Source organism: Polypterus senegalus, chromosome 3 (genome assembly GCF_016835505.1).
Source record: "Polypterus senegalus isolate Bchr_013 chromosome 3, ASM1683550v1, whole genome shotgun sequence".
NCBI classification, from domain to species: Eukaryota; Metazoa; Chordata; class Cladistia; order Polypteriformes; family Polypteridae; genus Polypterus; species Polypterus senegalus.
Window position 1 is genome coordinate 215,330,557 of NC_053156.1, and position 25,053 is coordinate 215,355,609.

At 39.1% G+C, this 25,053-nt stretch overlaps 1 protein-coding gene across 1 annotated transcript in view; it reads left to right on the plus strand.

The window, feature by feature from the left end:
* Nucleotides 1-18,028: 18,028 nt before the first annotated feature.
* The window catches only part of LOC120525823 (EMILIN-1-like), a 195,986-nt gene continuing 188,961 nt past the window's right edge, over nt 18,029-25,053 (plus strand). The window contains exon 1 of the mRNA XM_039748427.1: nt 18,029-18,729. Within this exon, the coding sequence (XP_039604361.1) occupies nt 18,572-18,729 (158 nt within the window). The 5' untranslated portion in view covers nt 18,029-18,571. The remainder of the gene's footprint in view (nt 18,730-25,053) is intronic.

The following is a 25,053-nucleotide window of genomic DNA, read 5'->3' on the forward strand; positions in this document are numbered from 1 at the left end:
GCCCGGCCGAGCCCCATGGGTGCAGGCCCGGCCACCAGGCGCTCGCCATCGAGCCCCACCTCCAGGCCTGGCTCCAGAGGGGGCCCGTGACCAGCGTCCGGCAAGGGAAAACGTTGTCCAAGTTTTTGCTCTTCATTGGAGGTTTGTTGAACCGCTCTTTGTCTCATCCCTCACCTAGGACCAGTTTGCCTTGGGTGGCCCTACCAGGGGCATAAAGCCCCGGACAACATAGCTCCTAGGATCATTGGGACACGCAAACCCCTCCACCACGATAAGGTGACGGTTCAAGGAGGAGGGATATATATATATATATACCCGCGCTTCGCAGTGGAGAAGTAGTGTGTTAAAGAAGTTATGAAAAAGAAAAGGGAACATTTTAAAAATAACGTAACATGATTGTCAATATACAGTAATTGTTTTGTGAGTGTTATGAGTGTTGCTGTCATCAAGGATTTGATTATCATTATTTCTTTCAATCAGGTTCGTATTTGTAGGATGTGTTGTGTTCAAGTTACATTCCGTGTTTGTCAATCGTTGTAAAGATAACAGGTTTCATTCATCGATTCGTTTCTTACTGCATCAATAAACAGCTCATCATCCTGTTTATCTGAGACGTGACACACTGCATGCACGGGTTTTTTTTTACACTGTCTTCCTTTAGCGGGACATTGACTTTTTCCACCGTGTGCTTTGTTTCCGCAGTAGCTGCACTTATGAATATGTTTGTATGTGTCACACGCTTCATATTTTTTTGCTGCCTTCTCAATTGTGTAATTCGGTTTTTGTTCAGCACTCTTTGGAGCTGTTGCTTTTTGTCTGTGCACGCGCCAGTTCACGTGAGCCGCTTCGGTGTACATGCATCGAAGGTTCCCAGCTGTGCTGGTGCCATCTCGTGCGATGTCCACGGCTGTATTTAATGTTAGCTAAGACCCGGCACTTAAAAGTTTCTCTCGCAGTTTCGCTGAATTTGTGCCAAATACCACCCTGACCATCTCATCTTCGTCTGCATAAGCACAGTCCTTCACTCATGAATATTTAGCGGCAGTGTTTCTATTGGATTGCCTCTGACGGACGGCCTTATATAGGCAGGCACTAGATTATATGGGAGGCATAACTCCGCCTCCCACAGCTATCGAGCAGAAGTCTATTACAGTATAAGGACGAAAAAATAGGTTCCAGTTATGACCATTACTCGTAGAATTTCGAAATGAAACCTGCCCAACTTTTGCAAGTAAGCTGTAAGGAATGAGCCTGCCAAATTTCAGCCTTCTACCTACACAGGAAGTTGGAGAATTAGTGATGAGTGAGTCAGTGAGTGAGTGAGTAAGTCAGTGAGGGCTTTGCCTTTTATTAGTATAGATATATATTGGCGTGGCAACCCTGTGCAGGTGCACAGTTTGCACGTGCCTATGGCTGCCCCTGCTGCCCCCTGATGCAGCCTAGCAGTTCAGTTGTGACGTTGCGGCTCATTAACTTTGGTCAAGGCTCATGGCTATACTAGCAGATGACATTTCTGGTACCGTAATGCCATGGGATGACACGCTTTTGTCAGAAGGCAGAAGTAAGAAAAGTCAATAAGTAATGCCAAAGATGCAGAATGATTCAATCACAAATGATTGTAATCATTTTGTACAAGTTCAGTGCTAATTAGGATCTGTCATGCGGGCCGCACAGATTTCTGTTGCGGGCCGCGTGTTTGACATGCCTGACCTAAAACATCATCAGATTTTCACCCAAGTCCTAAAAGTAGATAAAGAGAAAGCAGTTAAACAAATGAGACAAAAATATTATACTTGGTCATTTATTTATTAAAGAAAATGATCAAATATTACATATTTGTGAGGGGCAAAAGTATGTGAACCATTTGCTTTCAGTACCTGGTGTGACCCCCCTTTGCAGCAATAACTGCAACTAAACATTTCCGGTAGCTTTTGATTATTCCTTCACACCGGCTTGGAGGAATTTTAGCTCATTCCTCCGTACAGAACAGCTTCAACTCTGGGATGTTGTTGGGCTTCCTCACATTGATTGCTCGCTTCAGGTCATTCCATAACATTTCAATTGGATTAAGGCCCGGACTTTGACTTGGCTATTCCAAAAGATTAACTTTATTCTTCTTTAACATTCCTTTGGTAGAACGTTTTGTGTGCTTAGGGTCGTTGTCTTGCTGCATGACCCACCTTCTCTTGAGATTCAGTTCATGTCCTGACATTTTCCTTTAGAATTCGCTGATATAATTCAGAATTCATTGTTCCATCAATGAAGGCAAGCCGTCATGGCCCAGATGCAGCAAAATAGGCCCAAACCATGATACTACCACCACCACCACCATGTTTCACAGATGGGATAAGGTTCTTATGCTGGAATGAAGTGTTTTCCTTTCTCCAAACATAACGCCTTTCATTTAAACCAAAAAGTTCCATTTTGGTCTCATCCATCCACAAAACATTCTTCCAATAGCCTTCTGGTTTGTCCACGTGATCTTTAGCAAACTGCAGACGAACAGCAATGTTTTTTTTGGAGAGCAGTGGCTTTCTCCCTGCAACCCTGCCATGCACACCATTGTTGTTCAGTGTTCTCCTGATGATTGACTCATGAACATGAACATTAGCCAATGTGAGAGAGGCCTTCAGTTGCTTAGAAGTTACCCTGGGGTCCTTTGTGACCTCTCTGACTATTACACGCCTTGCTCTTGGAGTGATCTTTGTTGGTCGACCACTCCTGGGGAGGGTAACAATGGTCTTGAATTTCCTCCATTTGTACACAATCTGTCTGACTGTGGATTGGTGGAGTCCAAAGTCTCTAGAGATGGTTTTGTAACCTTTTCCAGCCTGATGAGCATCAACAACTCTTTTTCTGAGGTCCTCAGAAATCTCCTTTGTTCGTGCCATGATACACTTCCACAAACATGTGTTGTGAAGAGCAGACTTTGATAGATCCCTGTTCTTTAAATAACACAGGGTGCCCACTCACACCTGATTGTCATCCCATTGATTGAAAACACCTCACTCGAATTTCACCTTCAAACTAACTGCTAATCCTAGAGGTTCACATACTTTTGCAACTCACAAATATGTAATATTTGATCATTTTCCTCAATAAATAAATGACCAAGTATAATATTTTTGTCTCATTTGTTTAACTGGGTTTTCTTTATCTTCTTTTAGGACTTGAGTGAAAATCTGATGATGTTTTAGGTCATATTTATGCAGAAATATAGAAAATTCTAAAGGGTTCACAAACTTTCAAGCACAACTGTAAAGCCGCTTTTCCACTCCATAGTACGGCACGACACGGTTCAGTACAGCTCACTTTTGCGGGGCTTTCCACTGGGAACAGTACCTGGTACCTGGTCCTTTTTAGTACCACCTCAGCCGAGGTTCCAAGCGTGCCGAACCGTTACCAAAATGTGACGTGTAAACTCTGCTGGTCACTGATTGACCGGAGAAAATCGTCATTACTGCGTCACTGGCTATTCTTTTCTTTAAAGGTACAGACACGCGGAAGTTTCGAAAGTTCTCCAGCCACTGAGTGTTTGTAAAACCGGGAACAATCACATCCCACCACTCTGAAGCACGGTAAAATGTCCAAACAGATGGTCTGTTGTGGCGACTTTTTTGCAAAATGTGGAAGATCTGTAATATAGAGAATCAGCATTTTAATGTTACACTGGCAGTTAAGTTCATTTTATGCTTTGCAACAGTGATAAAAGTTGGCTAGTGATGTGCTTTTTTTAGATGCTTAACCTTGCGCGTCGTCGACCTAAAGTGTTGTCGTTGTCTGCGTGTTGTTGTAAAAGTTCCACGGTGTCACTGCAGTAGAGGCGGCGCAACTATAACGACACGTGAATAATCCCGCCCACTCTAAAGCGGTACTAAACTGCAGTCGAAACGCAAACCGAGCTGAATTGAGCCGAACCAAGGTGAGCTGTACTGAACCGTGTCGTGCCATACTATGCAGTGGAAAAGCGGCTTAAGTAACTAACAATATAGAGCTTTTTCAAAAAATAAAAAAATGAAAGAAAGAAAAAAATAAAATAAAATAAACAAGAAACTCTGATTGGTCACATCTAATCAGTTGATTCCACCCAAAGGGACTATTTAAAACCACGCAAGGAACCCTCTCTTTTGCCAGTGGGTGAGGGAGAAATGTAGTCTTTTTATTTTGGAAAGTAATCAAAGAAACTGTTCTGAAAATTAAAAATCAAATAAGAGAACCTTCTGTTATTAAGAATAAATAAATAAAAATAAGCTGAGAAGGACTGAGCCAGTCCATTAACAAAATGGACTAAAGGAAATATTTTTTTTATAAACTGCTTTCCCAATTTTTCAACACTACAATAATAATAATAATAAGACTCATTTCTTAAACTCATGGTCACTTCACATGTTATTAATAAGTAAACAATAAAACACAAGACACTCTTAATGAAGTAACAATGATAGATAGATAGATAGATAGATAGATAGATAGATAGATAGATAGATAGATAGATAGATAGATAGATAGATAGATAGATGAAGTAATTAGATAGATAGATAGATAGATAGATAGATAGATAGATAGATAGATAGATAGATAGATAGATAGATAGATAGATAGATAGATAGATAGATAGATAGATAGATAGAACTTTATTTGTCCCTAGTGGGAAATTTGGCTTTTTACAGAAGCGGTTTAGATAGATAACTTAATGTATAAATAGATGGATAAATAAATATATATACACACAGTATGGTCTGAACACACACTAGAATGACTATAAAGAAAGAAAACAAGAAAAAATCTTCTGATTTTGACACTGTACAAGAATAGAATAACTACACATTTTGTAAGAAAAAGACAAAAAAATACATATTCCAAGAGCTAGAGTACAGAAAAATACTAATACATTTTTTTTTCAATCTCAGTTATGTATTGAAATAAAATATTCCATAATTTGTAATGAGTTACCACCCCAGAATGAGAGTTTGGCCTGAGAGACCACTAGCAGTCCAGTACCTGAGACCTGACCTGAATGTGAGGTTGAAGGAAACAAACTGGATAAGAGGGTACTCGACCATGCAAGACTTTGAAAATGATAAGCAAAAGTTTGTATTTGACATGTGAAGAGACTGGTAGTCAATATCTATCTTCTATATATATAATTCACTAAGGCAAGACACCCATGAAAAGCACACCGGAAGGGGCGTGGATTCACTAAGCCTCCGACAAGTGAGACACCTATGGCGCACACAGGAAGGAGCCACGCCCACCAACTCCAAGACCATTGGATACGACGACAACTCGCAGGGTCACGCCCACCAACTCGGACGTAACGACACAGAAAAAATGGCATCATTTATATTCATCTGTCGTAGAGGCCACATGCAGTGCAGGTCAGGTTAATGTCATGTGCATGTCATGCACCTCTGAACTACGTTGACTGCATGTTTCTCGCAGAGGTGAATTGCCATATGCAGCATGTGAAACGGTTTGCGAGGGGTATCCCATGGGATCCTTAAAACAATCCTTTACAACTGATGTTAAAGCACAATGAAGTAAGCAGTCTTTAAAAACCGACTTTTTGGTTACGATGCACGACCACGTGCACCATAGCAAACTGTTTTACACGGTGCAAACAGCTATTTGCATCCGCAACAAACATGCGTCTTCTTAGATGCTCCTGCAGGAACACGGAAGACGTTTTACTACCCACCAACACTCCTTTTTCACTGGCCGGCGTCTATCCTCGCTCTCTAGGCATTCACACTGCCTGCCCATTTGCCCAGACACAAAAACTCACCGACCACCCAGTTAGTCCCTTTCGTCTGTGGTAAGAGTCCACATGCACGTCTGAGCCACACGGCGTTTGTTATGCTGCGGGTTCACTATTGTGTTGTATTTTGCTCTCTCCAGAGTTCCATCTTTTCATTCACTTACTGTTGTATTCTCACACCAACCAGTTTTAGACATCCGTGTCTTTTCAGAAGTGTTTAGCATTCAATAAGTAATTATGCATGAGATTGACCGTGTGTCTACCCAGCGCAGAGAGGCGTGGGTAAGCCGTTGAACCCCATTCGGACTGCAAGCCGTGGAATTCCCACTAAGTGTGACTCATATGCTCCCACTCATTACGTCCCTACCCTTTGTGCACACCCCCCTCCTACCGTGGTCGGGTATCTTGGTGGATTATATATAGAAAAGCAGCCAAAACCGAGGGGTATCACATGGGGTCCTTAAATCATTCCTTTACAACTGAGGTTAAAACACAATGAAGTAAGCAGTCTTTAAAAACCGAGTTTTCGGTTACGACGCATGTCCGCATGCACCATAGCAAACTGTTTTACACGCTACATACAGCAAAACATCCTGTCTTCTTAGATGCTCCTGCACTTTGTTCACACCCCCCTCCCACCTCGCTACTACCGTGGTCGGGTGTCTTGGTGGATTATATATAGAAAGGCAGCCAAACTCGCACAGAGCAATGAAAAGTCTAGAGTTCTATCTTTTCATTCACTTTCTGTTGTATCCTCAAACCCTCCCTTTTTAGACAACTGTATCTTTCCAGAAGTGTTCAACCATCAATAAATAATTATGTGGCGTTTGTTATGCCGCGGGTTAACTATTGTGTTGTATTTTGCTCTCTCCAGAGTTCCATCTTTTCATTCGGTTACTGTTGTATTCTCACACCAACCCGTTTTAGACAACCGTGTCTTTCCAAAAGTGTTTAGCATTCAATAAATAATTATGCATGACATTGAGCGTGTGTCTACCCGGCGTGGGTAAGCCGTTGAACCCAGTTCGGGCTGCAAACCATGGAATTCCCACTAAGTGCGGCTCATACGCTTCCACTGGTTGCGTCCCAACCCTTTGTACACACCCCCCTCCCACCTCGCTACTACCGTGGTCGGGTGTCTTGGTGGATTATATATAGAAGAGCAGCCAAAACTGCACAGAGCAATGAAAAGTCTACGTCAGTCACAGGTACATCTGGCCTGTGTAAAGACGACGACTCAAGTGACGTGTTGGAGGTGGGCACATGAGCGGGCAGTGCATACTGAACGAGAAATCAGCAGACTAGCATGACGGACGGAGCTGAATGGATGTCCTTCTCCTCTCCTCCCGTTCCAAACTCCGCGCCGTGCACCCCCATCCCTACGTCTGGCAGGAGAATGCGCGAGGACGGTCCGCCAGTTTTCAGTCACGGATGATTGTGTGTTGGTTCGTTCCGTGCATTGTTATAATGTTGCTTTTCTTGCTGATTTATTACATTACAGATTTTTCAAATGTTAATTTTCTCCCTGTACTTAAAAATCATTAAAAAACCGTCCTGATTATGCGGCGTATGGTACGCCGGGGGTTGGCTAGTAGCTGATAAAGCAAAGGAAAGATATGATCTGTGCAGTTGTGCATTTAAGAAATTTTGCAGCTGAGTTGTTAATAAACTGAAGTCTACGGTGTGTTTTAGCCTGAAGCCCAGAAAGTAGTGAATCACACTAATTTAGTCAAGAAGTAATGGAAGCATTAGGCAGAGTTTCAGCATCTTTCCTGTTAAGTAAAGGGCGGACGCAAGCAATGGTACAGAGATAAAAAAAAAAATTGGTGAGCAAATTCACATATGGCTCCTATATAAGTGATGAATCAAATAGTATCCCAAAATCACTAACACCTTGTGAAAAATTAATAATCATACATTAATGCAAAGGTTCAATACCTTGGAAACCATAAATTTGAGAACAACTAACAAGACTACAGGTTATCCATGTGTAACTTTAAGAACATTAGCATTCAAAAAGTTCTTTAAATTCATGGATGCATTCTGTCAGGTAGAGAGAAGGATGGCAAATTATTAGCACATTTAGTGCTAAAATAAATCTGCATAGCATTGAAAACTGAGACCATGGGGATTGATGATTTTGTCAAGATTGAGCACATGTAATAAATATAGGAAAGGGCAACCAACTCTTGGACACACCCTGAGTGACAGGTTGCAGGGAAAATATTTGGGTATTCCTATTTCATTAAAATATCTGTAAGGTGTTATTTAAGCCAGAAGAGAGCAGAATCCATAATGCCAATTGAGGAGGGATGTGAGAGAAGTACATAATGATTTACAGCATCAAAAGTAGCACTAAGCGTGAGAAGAATGAGAATGTAGAGTACACCAACATCAGCATACATAAGGAAATAATTAATGACTCTGAGAAGAGTAGTCTCAATATTGCACCCCAACCAGACTGGAATGGCTAATAACAATTATGTTCAACTACGAAAATCTGAAGTTGTGCAGCAACTGACTTCTCTAACATCTTTACTAGGAAGAGAACACTATAGATATAGTAGGTCTGTGGTTATCAAGAATGGATGAATCAAGATCAGGTTTCTACAAGATAGGACAAACAGAGAAGCAGTTAGTGGGTGATACAACCGAAGTGTTATTTAGCTTTGTATAGATCATCCTTTTTAGTTCATTCGTTTTCTTGATGCTCAGTTTGTTTATGAGGGTTGCAATGAACATGTGCTTTTCCCGTATGTAAGATTTATCCTCTGTAAATAGTTATTCTTCAGTAAAATGAAAGTAAGCTTAAAACATATGAAACAAATGGTAATGAAAACTAAGTCTCAAAGTCATGCGGTATGTCAATGTGTATTAGAAAGTGATTTATTTAGCAAGTGTAGCTGTGTAATGCAATTAGAATAACTCATTATATTTTATATTAATTTAGTCCTGTATAGCCCTGACATCTTGACCACTGCTGGTTTCCTGCGTTGTACACTCTGACCCATGAAACACTGTATTTAAGTTACCAACTTCAGAAACTCATTCATTTTACTGTAAGGAAGAAATACACTTCTGACTTTTATTATCCAGTCACTGGCTCTACCTGCAATAGATCAGTGTCCCATTTCCGCTTGTTACTGCCAGCATGGGTTGCTGACTCACACAATGGAAAAAAGGAAGGGTGATGAAAGAATTCATGAAGAAATGCATATGTGTGTTCTCTTCAGTTAGTACGTAAGCCAAATTGGTAATTGTAAAAAAAAGCCCAAATGTTTGCCAGAACTAGGGAAAAATAAGTGATTGCATCATTTCTTCAAAAAAAATAACTTTTTTTTTTTAATTTCAGACTGAGTAAGGAATGTCTTGTTATTTACCTGTTGCCTCATGATTATAAGCACTTGAGCAGGTACTGAAAGAAAAACTGTTGGCAAGCTATCTAAAGGAGAAGAAAAAATAAAATGTATATATTAGCTTATATTAAAAAACAAAATGTTTACAGAAAAATACATACTCAGGGTGGTATGATGGCACAGTGGTTAGCTTTTCTGCCTCAGCACTTATAAGACTGTTGGTTTTTGTGTGATATTTTCACAGTCTGCGTGAAAGGACCTGTTATCATGTTTGTATTATGTATTATGTCTGTCTGTCTACATGAAATGCCACATCTCCTATAGTGAACCAATTCAGTTGAAATGAATACACTTATTCTTCAAGGGAAATTTGTCAGGAAAATAAAATTTTCTTTGAGATATCTCAAATGGAGTCTGCTATACAAATTTCTATATGTTTGAAAAACTCTCCTTTCAAAAAGTCATAGTACTAGGGTGTTGTACCATGTTAGCCATTATGAATGTAGTGAGAAGTCAAGCAAAATGACACCTTTTATTGGCTAACTAAAAAGATTACAACTCAGGCCCCTTATTCAGGCAAGATGTAATCATAAAAAAGTCATAGTGAATTTTCAAAATTGTCAGTCTTATAACAAAGAAACAACTTGTGACTTCAGTTACTAGTTAATTTACCTTTCAAATTTACCTTGAGGGACTGATAGTCACTCCAACAGCAAAACAAACCCCAAAATCAAATGACAGAAGCTGCGGCAGGGAGACTTGAACACTGATTTTTACGCTCTATTGGGTACTTCTTTCAAAAGTTTGATGTTTAAGTAATACTAGCCAACCCGCGGCGTACCATACGCCGCATAATCAGGCCGGTTTTTTAATAATTTTTAAGCACAGGGAGAAAATTTAACATTTGCAAAATCGGTAATGTAATAAATCAGCAAGAAAAGCAACATTGTAACAATGCACGGAACGAACCAACACACAATCGTCCGTGCGGCGTAGCGAGGTGGGAGGGGGGTGTGTACAAAGTGCAGGAGCATCTAAGAAGATGCATGCTTGTCGCGGATGCGAATTGCTGTATGTAGCGTGTACAACACTTTGCTATGGTGCATGCGGTCGTGCGTCGTAACCGAAAACTTGTTTTTTAAAGACTGCTCACTTCATTGTGTTTTAACCTCAGTTGTAAAGGAATGTTTTAATGATCCCATGGGATACCCCTCGCAAACAGTTTTACACATTGCATATGGCGATTCACCACCGCGAGAAACATGCCTTTATTAACAGTCAACGTGTGGGAGGGGGGTGTATACAAATGGTAGGGACGAAAACAGTGGGGGTGCATGAGTCGCACTTAGTGGCAATTCCACGGTTTGCAGCCCGAATGGGGTTCAACGGCTTACCCACGCCTAGACACACGCTCAATCTCATGCATAATTATTTATTGAATGGTAAACACTTCTGGAAAGACATGGTTGTCTAAAACGGGTTGGTGTGAGAATACAACAGTAAGTGAATGAAAGATGGAACTCTGGAGAGAGCAAAATACAACACAATAGTGAACCCGCGGCATAACAAACACCGCATAATTATTTATTGATGGTTGAACACTTCTGGAAAGACACAGGGACACCCCTCGCAAACTGTTCTACACGCTGCATACAGCGATACACATCTGTGACAAACAAACTGTTTTACACACTGCATACAGCGAATCACATCCACGACATGATTTTTCCTAGATGGTCCTGTCGCGTCCACCCTCGCACTCGAAGCATACACACTGCCTGCTCATGTGCCCTGTCGCAAGCCGCGTCCTGCCTCGTTCTCGAAGCATACACACCGCCTGGTCATGTGTCCGCTCACAAGAGAAACTCACGGAGAGCCGCCCACCAGCTGCCTGTGTGTGTGCCTCTGTCTCTCTGGCGTGGCTTTCTCTTGCGCTGCCTCTGTGTGAACCGGTCAGGCACAGAGAAGGTTAGCTGCTGACAGAGCGTCTCGACTTTTTCAGGGCTTGCATTGGTGAAGCAGGTGAGACAGTAATGAAACAGAGGCACAGGGCTTATTGGTTTTTAAAGACTGATTCCTTCATTGTGCTTTAACCTCAGTTTTAAAGGATTGTTTTAAGGATCCCATGGGATACCCCTCGCAAACCATTTCACACGCTGCATATGGCGATTCACCTCCGCGAGAAACATGCCTCTATGAACAGTCAACGTAGCTCGGAGGTACATGACATTAACCTGACCTGCACTGCATGTGGCCTCTACGACAGACAAACATAAATGACGCCATTTTTTCTGTGTCGTCGCGTCCGAGTTGGTGGGCATGGCCCTGCGAGTTGTCATCGTATCCAATGGTCTTGGAGTTGGTAGGCGTAGCTCCTTCCTGTGTGCGCCATAGGTGTCGCACTTGTCGGCGGCTTAGTGAATCCACGCCCTTTCCGGCGTGCTTTTCACGGTTGTCTTGCCTTAGTGAATTATATATATAGATGATCTACAATTAGCTGCAGACCCTGCACAACCAACAACTAATGCAATTTTTCCCTCACTTTACCTTTCAGCTAACACAAACCGAATGGCATAACTAGGACCAGATTGGCTCTAGTGCAGAAAAATAAATTAGGCTCCTATCATGTAAAATTAAATTAAATGGAATTTAAAAAATGGCCACCATCAATAAGATATGTCAAGCATATAAACTACCTAAAAGAGCAATAGTCATAATTAATATAAGAATGATAACATTATTAACATTTTCATTCTGATGTGAAGAAGACAAACATGTTGCAGTCACTGTGGGCCCTGGTGCAACCGACCCACCCACAGTGCCTATAGTTACACAACTGCACAAAACCATTTTTCCATTATTAACCACATGATATTGTAAAATACTGGATGTGTTTTATGCATGAGTATTGTATATGCTTGATTTATTCTACAAATATACGTACTTAACATTCTATCATATCTGTTATTACTGAATATGGCTGATTGGAGAAATCCACTAGTGTTTTTGGCAGCAGATTTGCTGGGTTTGTCGATGACCTTGTTTGTTGAGAGAAATAAAGGAATATTGTGGAATCGGAGTATAATTTTACCTCAGGGAGGCATTGTCCTCCAGGACACTTAAAAAATCATCACATCATTATAACCCATTCAGACTAGTTAAGTTTTTCCTTCCCCATTGAATTCAATGCATTTTGATGCGATCACTGAAATTTCCAAACATTTCTGTATTTTCGCCAAAAAGTTGAATTTTACAAAGCATATTCAGCAGTGTTTCCTCATCACTATTACTGAATATAACTCACTGTTATAAAAATGCATAAAAAGTGAGATCTTTTGTTTTTGATGAAGTAAATGAACAAATATCTAAAATGCTCCAGCATTCAAAACAGTTAACCAAGTCCCCAAATGTACCTGATTTTTACATCATGTGTACATTTTCTAACTTGTTTTGTATTTGGGTACCCACATTCTTTTGCACTGTTCAAAAGCAAATGGATTGAGTTGGCTGGCAACTTTACAATAAACCAGAATATGTGATAGATAGATAGATAGATAGATAGATAGATAGATAGATAGATAGATAGATAGATAGATAGATAGATAGATAGATAGATAGATAGATAGATAGATAGATAGATAGATAGATAGATAAAACTTTATTTGTGCCTGGAGTATTGGTGTTTGCATGTCCTTGCTGTAGAATGAAGCCTTGTCAAAGGTGGTTCCAGATACATACACACATACGCCACCACACACAAATGCACACGCACACACACAAGCATATGATCCTGCACTGGAAAAAGCAAGTTAGAAAATGAATGAATGACATGCCCACTAAGAGCTCAGATGATACCCATTCCCTTACATATTGTTTAGAATCAGTAAAAAATACTTCATTGAAACTTACAGTGTGTGATTTTTTGTGTTCATAGAATTAATGAAAGTATAATTTGTGAAGCCCGGGTGCGTGTAGCTGCCCTAATCTGACACAGACAAGCAGAGATAAAAGTTCAAACTCAACACATGCCTTTATTCTTCAGTGGGGAAGCACTTTTGTAATTTGCTCCCTACTTCTCAGCACAATACAAATAATGCCAACAGTTACAGCACAGTATTTCCACCTCCAGTCTTTCACACTGGTTTTGTCCTTCTTCCTCCCAACTCTGGCCATTGAACATTGGCATCTGGCCCCTTTTATAGGACACCCGGGAGAACTCCTGGGGCCTCATGCATAACGACATGTGCAGAATTCACACTATAACATGGCGTAAGCACAAAAGCGGAAATGTGCTTACGCACAAAAAAATCCAGATGCATAAATCTGTGCGAACGCCAACTTCCACGATCTTCCGCTACATAAATCAGCGGAAAAGTAACGCATGTGCACGTGCCTGCTGTCCCACTCCATCTCCTCCCAGAATTACACCTCTTTGAATATGCAAATCAATATAAATAGCCCTTAAGCTCAGCATTCTGTGAAAAGGCAATGGCAAAAGCATGGGGGGAAATAGAAGAAGTTCAGCGAATGCCAAGTGGAAGCAAGGAAAAATGTACTATTTGTTGGTTTAAACAGTGATATAAACAACAAAAGGAAGTTGATTGAGTGACATAGCGCGTCAGAGAAACTCAAAAGCTCAAGTCCACAAAGTCGCAACAGTGCCCAGAATAAAAAAGAAGTTGTCAGATATCAAGGTCGTTGTGAAAAGGTGAGTTATAGCCCACCGTCTGAGTGTCATATGAAAGCTTATTAGGGTACAGAGAAAAAAAAACACAGTGGGGAAAGAAGCACAAAATGTCAACTTTAATCTCGAAATTTCCACTTTAATCACATAGTTTATTTTGTCATTAAAGTAGAACATCATAAACTTCATCGTAAAATCATTTAATTTACTAGTTTCTCAAATCCCATCATAACTAAAGTAGCATGTTAAATGCTTTGTGTTGTATTTGATCTTCTATGTGCTCTATGTGTGTGAATCACTACGTGCTTCCAGGCTTTCTCTTCCTCCAACAGGACACAGAATCCATTACATTCATAATATTATAGCTCTCTGAATAACTAAAATACTAAGATGTATAATTGATATCATTTTCATGATGATAGGAATTAAAGCACGTTATTAAACATGGGAACACGGTGGCGCAGCTATTGTGCGCGACCTTCGATGAAATAATTTATTGCAGCAGTACTGTCTCTTTCAAACGTACTAACCCCCAATTCCTGTCCTTCCTTTTCTTTCTCCAAATACCCAATCGCCACACAATCAACTCTGTAATATATGTTAAACCATCTGTAAGCTTAGAACGCTGTTTCTTCAAAACTTTTAAGGAACATTGAAATATCTTCATAGTACGTGTTTAATTATTCCATTCTTCCAGTGTCACGCCAGTCCCAGCAAGCATACAGCGCAAGGCAGGAACAATGCGTGAACAGAGAGCCAGATCCTTGCTAGTACAGCAACACCGTGTCCTCACATGTTTAATTATTAACAATATAGATTATTTAAATTAAGTTAAAGTTTTATCTGTATAATATAATAAACATATTTTGCTGAATTTCATCTTAAAAATGATATCGTCATCATATGTAAATACGCACTTTATAAAGTGGTTCAGGTTGTGCAATATTATAACTGTAGTGCAAGTTTACAGTGAGGTGATTGTACTTATAAGTACAAAGCGTTCTGCAAGGAGCACTTGATGAACAGATTGATTGCGTTTAGAGCTCTTGGAATGAAACTGTTTCTGAACCGCGAGGTCCGTACAGGAAAGGTTTTGAAGCGTTTGCCATGTGAGAGCAGTTCAAATAGGCAACATGGCTGAGGCAGCGTGTGCTTGATTCTGTATATCAATAATTCTCTTTCAGATCAGCTGCTCCGAGTGATGCAGTGAGAGTAATATGGAAAAAGATGACCTGTGGCAACCCCTAACGGGTGCAGCTGTAAGAAGAAAAAGAAGGTGCAGTGAGAGTAACAACGCTAAAGCAGTTATGGTATTTGGAATACTATGGCTATTCCCTGGACCATTATATTGTTACAGGTTAATTACAATCAGATGCATTAAACTAATAAACAATATGCGGTTAATTTTAGTGTTTTTATAAAGGGATTCAGGGATGTGGATCTAAAAAAAAAGGGAAACTACACTGGAACAGTAACGCTGCTTTGACGCTGGGTGCCACCAGTCTGCAAAACCGAAAGCAGAACTTGCGTACGCCAGGGAATGGGCTACCCGTGGAAATGTGCATGGCTTTACATCAAGTTTAGGTATTATACATCGCAATTTGAATGTGGAAACAGGCTTGCGCAACATTTTTGTGCATACGCACCATTTATACATGAGTCCCCAGGTGTCCAATGACCTTCCGGCAGCACCTCCTGGTGTGGTGGACGTGCTGCCAAACAGGGGCCAGCAAAAGTCCGGCAGGCAGCCCCTGGTGGTGGCCACAGGCCCCAGAAGGGTTGAGCTTCCATGCCCCAAACCCGTGGCCCTGCTGCAAGTCAAGGGGGCTACCCTCTATCGGTCCGGGGGAGAAACTGTCTTCAAAAAGCTCTCCCCCCAAGTCCTTCCATTGTCGGGGTGTGCAGGCCAGGTAAGGGCCCAAGCTGTCCACCACGTTTTATTTAGCTTGTGGAATTCTGACTCAGCTCAAGTCAAGAAGCACCACTAAAGAGTTAAATAGGTGGACCATGTACCCTTGGCTGAGGTGACTTCCCTTGTAATGTGAGGTGTCTGGACTAAGTAGTCCTGCTATTCCCTGCCCATCGTAAGACTTAATGAACCAATGAATGAATGAATAAATGAATGAATGAAATGGCGTGATCATCAACTGACTCACAATACCTTTTTTATACTACTTGGCAGCTGGTAATAGATTTCTTATAGGGTTTCTTTTATTTCAACAGTTATTTCCCATTCAGTCCCAGTTGTGTTTAGGATTTTTATATACTTCCGCAGATTAAGAAACTACAGCCCCAGTAATTCAGATTCCCAAATACTAGTTTAGCTGCAGCACAAAAACTTTCAACAGCAGTGTAAGAGTAAAGGTAAGCTGTGTTCTCGACGAAGTATAGGAGACAGGGTTTACACCTCTGGCAAAAATGCTGGACACGAATATTAAATCTGATTTGCAAATATTGTCGTTTAAATGCCAGGCAGAGAAGCTAGTGGCGATTTTGAAATTTGATGTGTTTTGACACATGGCTCTAGCATAGCACTGGGGAAATTGCATTTCCAACATCAGATTTTTTAAAGCAAAAACAAATCTTCTCTGGATGAATTCCTTGAATAAAGTTACAGATGAACTTTTTTTTTTTTGTGCGAGAGAAAATAATAAGAATCAGGTATAGTAGGTCACCTGAAACGTCCAGACACAAGTATTTTCTCTTCCAAGAATTTTTTTCCACTTAATTTTGTGCTCTTTTTACTCTGGGGATTTTCATTCTGGTTAGCTCATTAAACCTCTTATAATGTATCATCTATATAGTCATGCAAGGTAGTGTGTTTTCAATATAAACTTGCAGACTTCTTTCAGCTGTAAGGAAAAAATGACTTTGGTAATGGCAAGCCATTGTAACAGCATTTTGTGTCTTTCATTCCATTCTCGCTTTTTACCTTTTTGCAACTTCTATGGCTAATTATTGATGACAGCACTGGTAAGGCGTGTTGACAGGTCTTCTTAGTGTATCATTTTTAATGTAGATGTGACCTTTTTCAAAACAAGCAGCTGTTGAGATACAGCTGTATGACACTCCAAGGCAGATTTACAGCTTTTTTTGTCAGTGCAGCTTTTCTTACAATTTTTTGTTTGTTTAAAATAATTTTTCTCTAGTTTTTAACCTCCTGATGTCTATGTGACAAATATTTGAAATATTTAGGAATTATGATTTGGAATAATTGGGAATATGTTGTTTACCAGTGAAGGAAATGAAGCAATCATCACTTTTCCCCGTGTAACAGAGTTGATTCAGTGTTCTGCTAACTTCAGTTAAAAAATATATATATATATTTTTACCAGAATGTCTCATGAACCGCGCGGACGGAGTGGAGGAATGTTCTGATTTACGGTGTTGAGGTTTGGGTGAAACAGCGCACTTTGTTTCCAGTAAAAGAATTTTATGTTTATATTAAAAGCACACGTCACGGTTCTCAGTAGCTCTATTGTGAACGAGAAAAGGTTTGCAAAGAAGAAGAAAAAGAAAGGGAAAAGTATTATTGGAAACCTGCCGAGGTTGGTTCATTCCTCAAACTTTAACCAAAAGCAGATGTAGAAACACACTTAGACTGAACGTCTAAAGAAAAGATGTGTATGCGAAGCAAAAAATAGGAATTTCAGCAGAAGAGGGTTAGACGTGCTGGGAGGAGTGTGCCAGATCCTCAGAAGAAGTGTTTGTATTCCCAGTAGTCATTTTAACAAAAAAGAAAGAGAGGACTACTTCAAATAATATCTAATATTTATTCTAATCGACTGTATAAGGTATATGTTAAAATAATTAGTAATGAATGAAAAAAGAACTGTTATTTTAGGCGAATCACCAGCTATAAATTGTCCCAATGTGAGTAAACTTGAGCATGTGTTTAATTATGCCACGAATGGTATCTGCGTTACGTCCCTTGATCATCTATCTATCTATCTATCTATCTATCTATCTATCTATCTATCTATCTATCTATCTATCTATCTATCTACATGCCTGTCTGTCTAACAAGTAACTTATTCTGCTTAAGCAAAAGCTGATATAGGCAGTTACAAAATCTATATATCTATCTGTCTGTCTGTATGCTCGCCTGTCTGTCTGTCATTTCTAGCGCCAGCGCCGAATTCTGACTCTGCTCCCTCTCTACAGGGTGTAATTTTGGAAAGTCGAGTCACTGGATGGGCTGGATAAGAGAGAAGGGGTGGGGAGGGGAGCTCAGGCGAGGGACCGAGTAAGCAAGCGGCGAGAAGTCCCGCAGATGGAGTGCGTGCAGAGTGAGGAAAAGGAATCAAAGATCAGCTAGCGAGATTTTAAAATTACCCATGAAGGAGAACCGAGCAAAATAAAATAGCCGAGCTCAAAACATTCGTGGATGATCTTGAACTTTTTTTGAGTCTTATGCAGATGCAGAAGAATAGATGTATGCACACTTTAAAACGAAGCGGATTGGTAAAAAGTTGAATCAAATATCGAAAGCCTCCAAAACTAACTTTCTTCCAGGGAACCAGTTTGGACTCGGCGAAACTGCTTTATTGATTGCGCAGACACGGGAGCTTGGTGCAATATGGATTTGTAATTATATTTGTTCAGAGGATTTTCTTTTATCCTGTTCCTTTTTTTGGAATTTGTTACGTTTGCAACTGGGTTCCGTACACGGATTTTCCTTTTCCAGTTATTTCTTTTACTTTTTGTTTTGACATATTTAAGACATTGCTTGATTTTTTTTCACGAACGTAACAAACTTTTATTAGGGTAGGAATGGAAGGAATGGTCCAGCATTTATTCTTGTTTTATATGATCTTTCTCGGAGGCGTGTGGAGTGTCACCTACCCGCAGAGATACAGCCTGTACACTGGGCAGAACCAACTAGCATCGGCACAGGCGCAAAACGGGCATCGGGCTACCAGCAGGCACAGGTAAGAGAGGGAGCAGAGCAGCGCAACTCCCGGCGCCACGGCTCACTGGTGCGCGATCTCGCAGTCTGTCCAAATCAGTGCCGCGATGTGGCAAGTAACCAAGAAAGCCAGCTGTATTGTTTTATTCACGATCTTCACACCAAATTTAATGTCTTTTTGATAAATGTTTACACAGGAGTGGCGCAACTAGTGTGAGTTGATAAGCTGCACACATAGCATATTTTCACAGAAAGTAAGCAAGAACGAAAGAAAGAAAGTTATAAAATAAACTAAACCATCAACTGATCGTTTTTAAACTCATTTACAAATCCTTTATTCCTGTTGAATTAAAAAAAAAAATGGCGAAATAAGCCTTACTTTTTTCGAGTTGGTGACATGTAAGTGAAATGTAAGTTTCAAACTAAGTTAAACCACCAAGCTGAATTTTGTACCATACTTTTACTATACTTAAATTAAAAATTTGCCAGCATTTTTGTATATAATTATGAAGATTATTTAAAAAATCTTTTGAGAAATCTTTGTTTTTGATCCATGTATGACTTTTTCACATTTTTGTATAGTCTCTGTAGGGATAATCATCCACGTGTTATATAACATGAATCATCTTTCTTTTAGGCATTTCTCAAACGTGTTTTAAGTGTTCCGTTTGGATTTGTGGAGGTATTCTATAATTGGGTTTGGAGGGTTCCAAATTGGACGTATGAATTGTCATACTGGAAGAGTGACTGACTAGAAACAGGACCAGAAATGTGTTAGGATCAAGGAGCCAAAATATTTGCAGTTATTTAAGCTTTTACCTAAAAAACCTTGTAAAATAATTTAATTTATCAAAATGTATATTACATGGTATTGGTAATAAGTAAAATAAATTTAAAAAATTGCAGTGGTGAGTGGTGCTGCTCTACAGATCTAGAGTCCATTGTACAAATACCACACTCTGTCCATTTTCTTTTCAGATTTTGCACATTCTCTGTAGTGTCTGTGTGGGTTTTTCCCTTCGTAACCCATTTTTATTCCCCAACAACCCAGTGGTGTGCAGGTTAGATTAAGCTAGTGATGTCTTATTTTTGCTTGTGTGAGTATAAGCATAAGTGTGGATCCTGCGATGGACTAGCACCCAATATCACCAGGTTGGATGAGGCTCCCACCTCACTATATTAGTTTGGGCGAGTTTGATCCATTTGTCCATTTTCTAAACCCTGTTTTTACTGACCAAACCTCTTGTACAGTGAGTTTTGTACCCTGGTGAGAACCTGCATGAACATAATTACTTCATTCAAGTTTTACTGATACACACCACCTTCTGAAAACACTTATGCTAAATCCAAAATGCTCAAGGAGAACTGCCTGACATCAGAGGACACTCTTGAGCACTTAACCTCAGTCATTAACACCAGTCCTAATTATCATAACAGTTTAACTAGCTTGGTGTCGTTGCACAATGTGAGCAAACAACAATCCTTGAAAGAAATCCAAGCCAACACGGGGAGAGCATAAACATTCCACTTAGAAAGGGCCAGGCGAGAGCTTGAACTGGGCCCCTAGCGCTGCCAAGGGACAGTCCTAGTGTTAGGCAGCTTGAAAAAATGAGCGGTATGGACTGAACATGTGTTTTAAATGGTTATACACAAGGAGCTTTAGGAAGTTCCTGACTATTCCTAGAATTGCAGGATGAAATCCAGAATTTTTTTTTTAAATAGCTGGGAGTCAATTCTGCTCAAATTCCTACAATAAAATATAATTTGGAAATAACTTTTTACTACCCAGATAAATGAAATAAAAGATACAAGGATCATAGGATTCCTACTTTATGCATATTATTGTACTGAATTGCACTGAAGGTGCAAAGGTTTTGTAATATATAATTTTTGTAGGTTCGCTACAGCAATGATGCATTTAACAAAAGTTTTTGAATCAATTTTACATTAATTTTACTGGAAATTATATCAACTATTATAAAGAATGAAGTGTTTACATAATGGCGTAACTGAAATTTGATAGAAAGTTCTCTTCCTTAGGACCCTTTATGAAAAGTTGCATTTTTCACACTGTCAGCTCTTGGTTACTTTTTAACTTATGACTGACAACAAAGTACTTGTTTCCTTAATAGCTTAAGTGAGGAAACATTCACACAACTGCAAATATGGTACTGATTGTGGCTAAAAGTTCTTAGATGCTTCCACAATTGCAATGATGTCTAAAGAGTGATGACTATGGATCATACATATCCCCTTTCTTTCATATCGTGGCGCAGTGGTAGTGCTGCTGCTTTGCATTAAGGAGACTGTGGAAGATTGTGGGTTCGCTTCCCGGTTCCTCCTTGTGTAGATAGTGCTTTGAATACTGAGAAAAGCGCTATATAAATGTAATGAATTATTATTATTAAAACAAATCGCTTTGCTTCATATCTAACTACTGAAGAAACTGCATTTTTAAAATAGCCTTGGGCAACTTTTGATTGTGGTTCATTAAGGCGGTTTCATGCAAGGTTTACTAGGACACACAGTTTACCACTTCTTGAAAATACTTGTTAAAAAATCTCAAAGCAGAAGTCAAAAGCCAAACACTGCAGGATGGGAGTGTACTTTCTGATAACTTGTGAAACCAGAACACACTGCAGTTCCCTTAGATGTGTTGAGAAAATATGGCAGTGTGGACCGGCAGCCCCTTCATTTAGAAAGTGGTGGGTGCAAAGGAAAGACAAATTGTCATTTTACAGCAGTAGATATGTGATACTCTGGAATCTACATCTACAAGTCATCTACATTTAATTCCAAAAATAGAATCTATTGTAATGTTTTTTTTTAAGATATAGAATTGAAAACTTACTGTCCTGTAATTGCCTCTCTATTCTAATTGTAGGGCATGTCAGAAGGTGCATATCTCTGTCTGTGTTTGTGGTGTGCTGTCAGTTCATTTCAGTTTTCAAATCTGTCATTCAAAATCCTTAGTTGTAGACTTTGTTCCCTATGATCTCTTTCTTTGATTAACAGCAGTTTGGAAAAAAACGTACTGTATATACCCCATGACCTTGTAACAAATGTAACTTGAAAATATACTACTAAAAATGAAATATTATAAACATTTGAAGTCCAACAGAAAAATAATAAAGGATTTTGTCACTTTTTGTCATGTAGAGTGAAGTGGTGCCTTCACTGTCCCACCTCCAAAAACCTCTACACAGCACTCTCCAGACATTTCTCTCTCCCTCTCTTATTCTGTTCCTTGCAGTCTTCTCCAGCCTTTCATACTCTTTACCTGGTAGTCTTAAACCTGCTATAACACTAGAAACCCATCTTCATAATCCACTGACAAGGAACAATTTTTAAAAAGTTTTACTTTCAGCTTAGGGACATTTTATTAATTCCAATCACCGCTAGACCTAGGTCCCACCAGTAGCTGATGGAGAAATTTCCTCTTGAGGTGCTAGGCCTCCATGGCAGCTACTAGACTGTTCATTCCCTATACTATGCTATTGTGCCCAAAATATTCCTTGAGCAATATCTTTGCTGCCGATTATAGATGTTACAGTGCTGATCTCATGCAAATCCCTCCAGGAATCTCATACTTGTTTAGAAGGTTTGTTATTTCTTATACTACTTGTCCAGCACAATAGGTGACAACGTGAAATTTTACCTCCAAGGAATCTTCTGTCATTCACATCTTGCATGGACAGGGAATACTTTTGCAAGACATTTCTGTTTTGCCTGCACTGCTTTTTAGAAATGTGCTTTAACTACCATTATGGGTTTTCCACTTTGTATGTGCCTTGACATCCTGTTCTTTGCATCTTCTTAATTTCTCCTACCGCATAAAAAGTTGCAAAATCCATATGTTTCTGTCAGGATTTGCTTGATCATTAACTCAATTCTCACAGTATACTGACCATTTAAATATAGCTACAATGTCATTTGGCACACATTTACCAAATGTCTGCTTTTCTTAAATTTATGTCATTTGCAATTATAAATCATTGAACTTGAAAACCAAACTAAACTCAAAAAAAATAATTTCTCTACCAACATTTTTCAATACTAAAATACCATAATTTGCCCATGAAAATGAAGATTAAGGAGGAAATGTCTTTTCATAAAAGTTACCAGTGCTTGTGTGCGTGTGTGTGAACCAGCAAACTAATAGAGAACTTGCAGTTTGTATGAAACACCAAGTAATTATCCAGTAGTAATTCAACTGGATTTCCTCATGTGAGAGAGACTCTATAAGGTTAACAGAAAACTCCATGATGCAAACACTCTTTGACAAAACAATAGTTACTGGAGGACCTAACGTTAAGCCATGCATGATTCCCAGGACGTGAAGGAAAATTGAGCATCATTTTGATGTTTGCAGAGATCTTTTTCTCTTGATTTGATAAAAATATGGAAAATGACTTAAGTTATTAGCTGTTCTCAATACTTTAAAATACTTCTGGTCTAAGAAACTAGAGTAATTCCGGAGACAGCAGTTTGAGCAACCGGAGAAATTCTGGAGAAAGCGGCCAAGCTGATACCCGGATTGAGAAGTATAAGTTATGAGGAAAGAATAAAGAAACTGAACCTTTTGAGTTTAAGCAAACAAAGATGAAAAGGAGACATGACTGAAGTTTTTAAAAGTATAAAAGGAATTAGTAGAGTGGATCCTAGCTGTTACTTTAAAATGAGTTCAACAAGAACATAGGGACACAGTTGTAAACATTTTACGAGTACATTTTGTTCAAACGTTAGAACGTTTTCTTTACACAGAGAACAATTGATGTATGCAATATATTGTGTAGCAGAGAGTAAGATTTTCAGAACCTTCAAAATTCAACATGATGTTACTTTGAAGAAATCAAGCAGATAGGATTGGCAAGATTGTTGGGCTGAATGACCCATTCTTGTCAATTTTTTTCTAATCTAATGTTTGAATGAATTTCAAATATATGCTTTTTCTTAGCTTCAGTTTTTTTAGCCCTATTCAAATGGAAGTTTTATACTTAATGTAGAGAAAAATCTGCTTTTTTGCTTAGTCCTATGAGTAAATTTCTTGAGTCTCTCAAGTTATCATATTACCTTAATTCTATCTTTAATTAATGTAAAGCCCTTCTTGTGCCACAATTGCCTGTTGTGTTCAAAATACACATTTCTACAGGTCAAGTATTCATTCATTCACTTTCAAAACTCATTTTTATCTATTGCAAGGAAGCTGGAGCCCACCTAAGCTGCTTGGGGTAAAAGGCTGAAGCCAGATAACTTCAGCTTAATCTGAAGCTCATATTCACTTATACTGAACGTCATCAGGTAATTGAACATGTGTGTCTTTAAGATATTGAAAGAAACAAGAAAACCCAGAGTAGAGCTTGATGGGGCATAAGGAGAGTGTAAAAATCTACACATATGGGGTCAAAACTGAAACCTAGTCACTAATGGTAGCCATTTTTAAGTTGTTCTCCATACACCATGCTACTGTAAGTAACCCAGCATCCTTAGTGACATTTAATTGTATTCCATTATAATTTGAAATAGAAAGGTGCCTATAAATAAATAAAATGTATTATTATTATTATTATTATTATTGTTATTATTATAACACTCAAATCATTTTTATTTGCTTTCACATTTAACTTTAATATATCAACAGTACATTTTTTTTAAGTTTTTCTTTATCTCAAGACTTCTGTGTGTCTCCAGTTAATGGGATATTTTCTCGTCTGATCAGATAATTTGAATACATTCTGTTTTACATCTGTGTCTATGGTATAAATATCTAGACAGACAGTAGCGCCAGAACTGGCCCCCTAAGTGCCTCAGCATTTTAAATCTCTTGAAGTTGAAGATGGACCCCAAACAATAACCCTCTGTTTTCTTTGCTTAGGCCCATTGTGTGTTCATTTGTACATCATACCCTAAATAACCCTGATCTTAGAGGTTAAATTAGAGTTAAATAATTAACATGTGCTGTTTGGACCTAAAGTTCTTAATTCTACTGAGAGGATATTTATGTTACAAGGCAACCCCCAGTATGTTGACTTTGTAAAACAAACCTGAATTGTGTCCAAAGGTTATTTTCTGCCCAAGAGACTCCAAACTAGGCGCTTAGCCTTTTTTATGCCCCTGTCAGGGAGGTTTGTTCCTCCTTTTGTTTTCACATCAAAATCCACAAAACTCTAAGAAAGAAGAGTGTTAGTGTCAAATTCTTAATAACATGGTGTTCAAATTTTATTGGTTCACAGTGTGTCAAATTGTAGAATGTTGGTATACAAATCATTTTATGTCAAATTCTTTAAAAAACGTGATTTCTTGGGTGGGTCTGAAGTGAAGGTTGCTGTATTCATTAATGTATTTT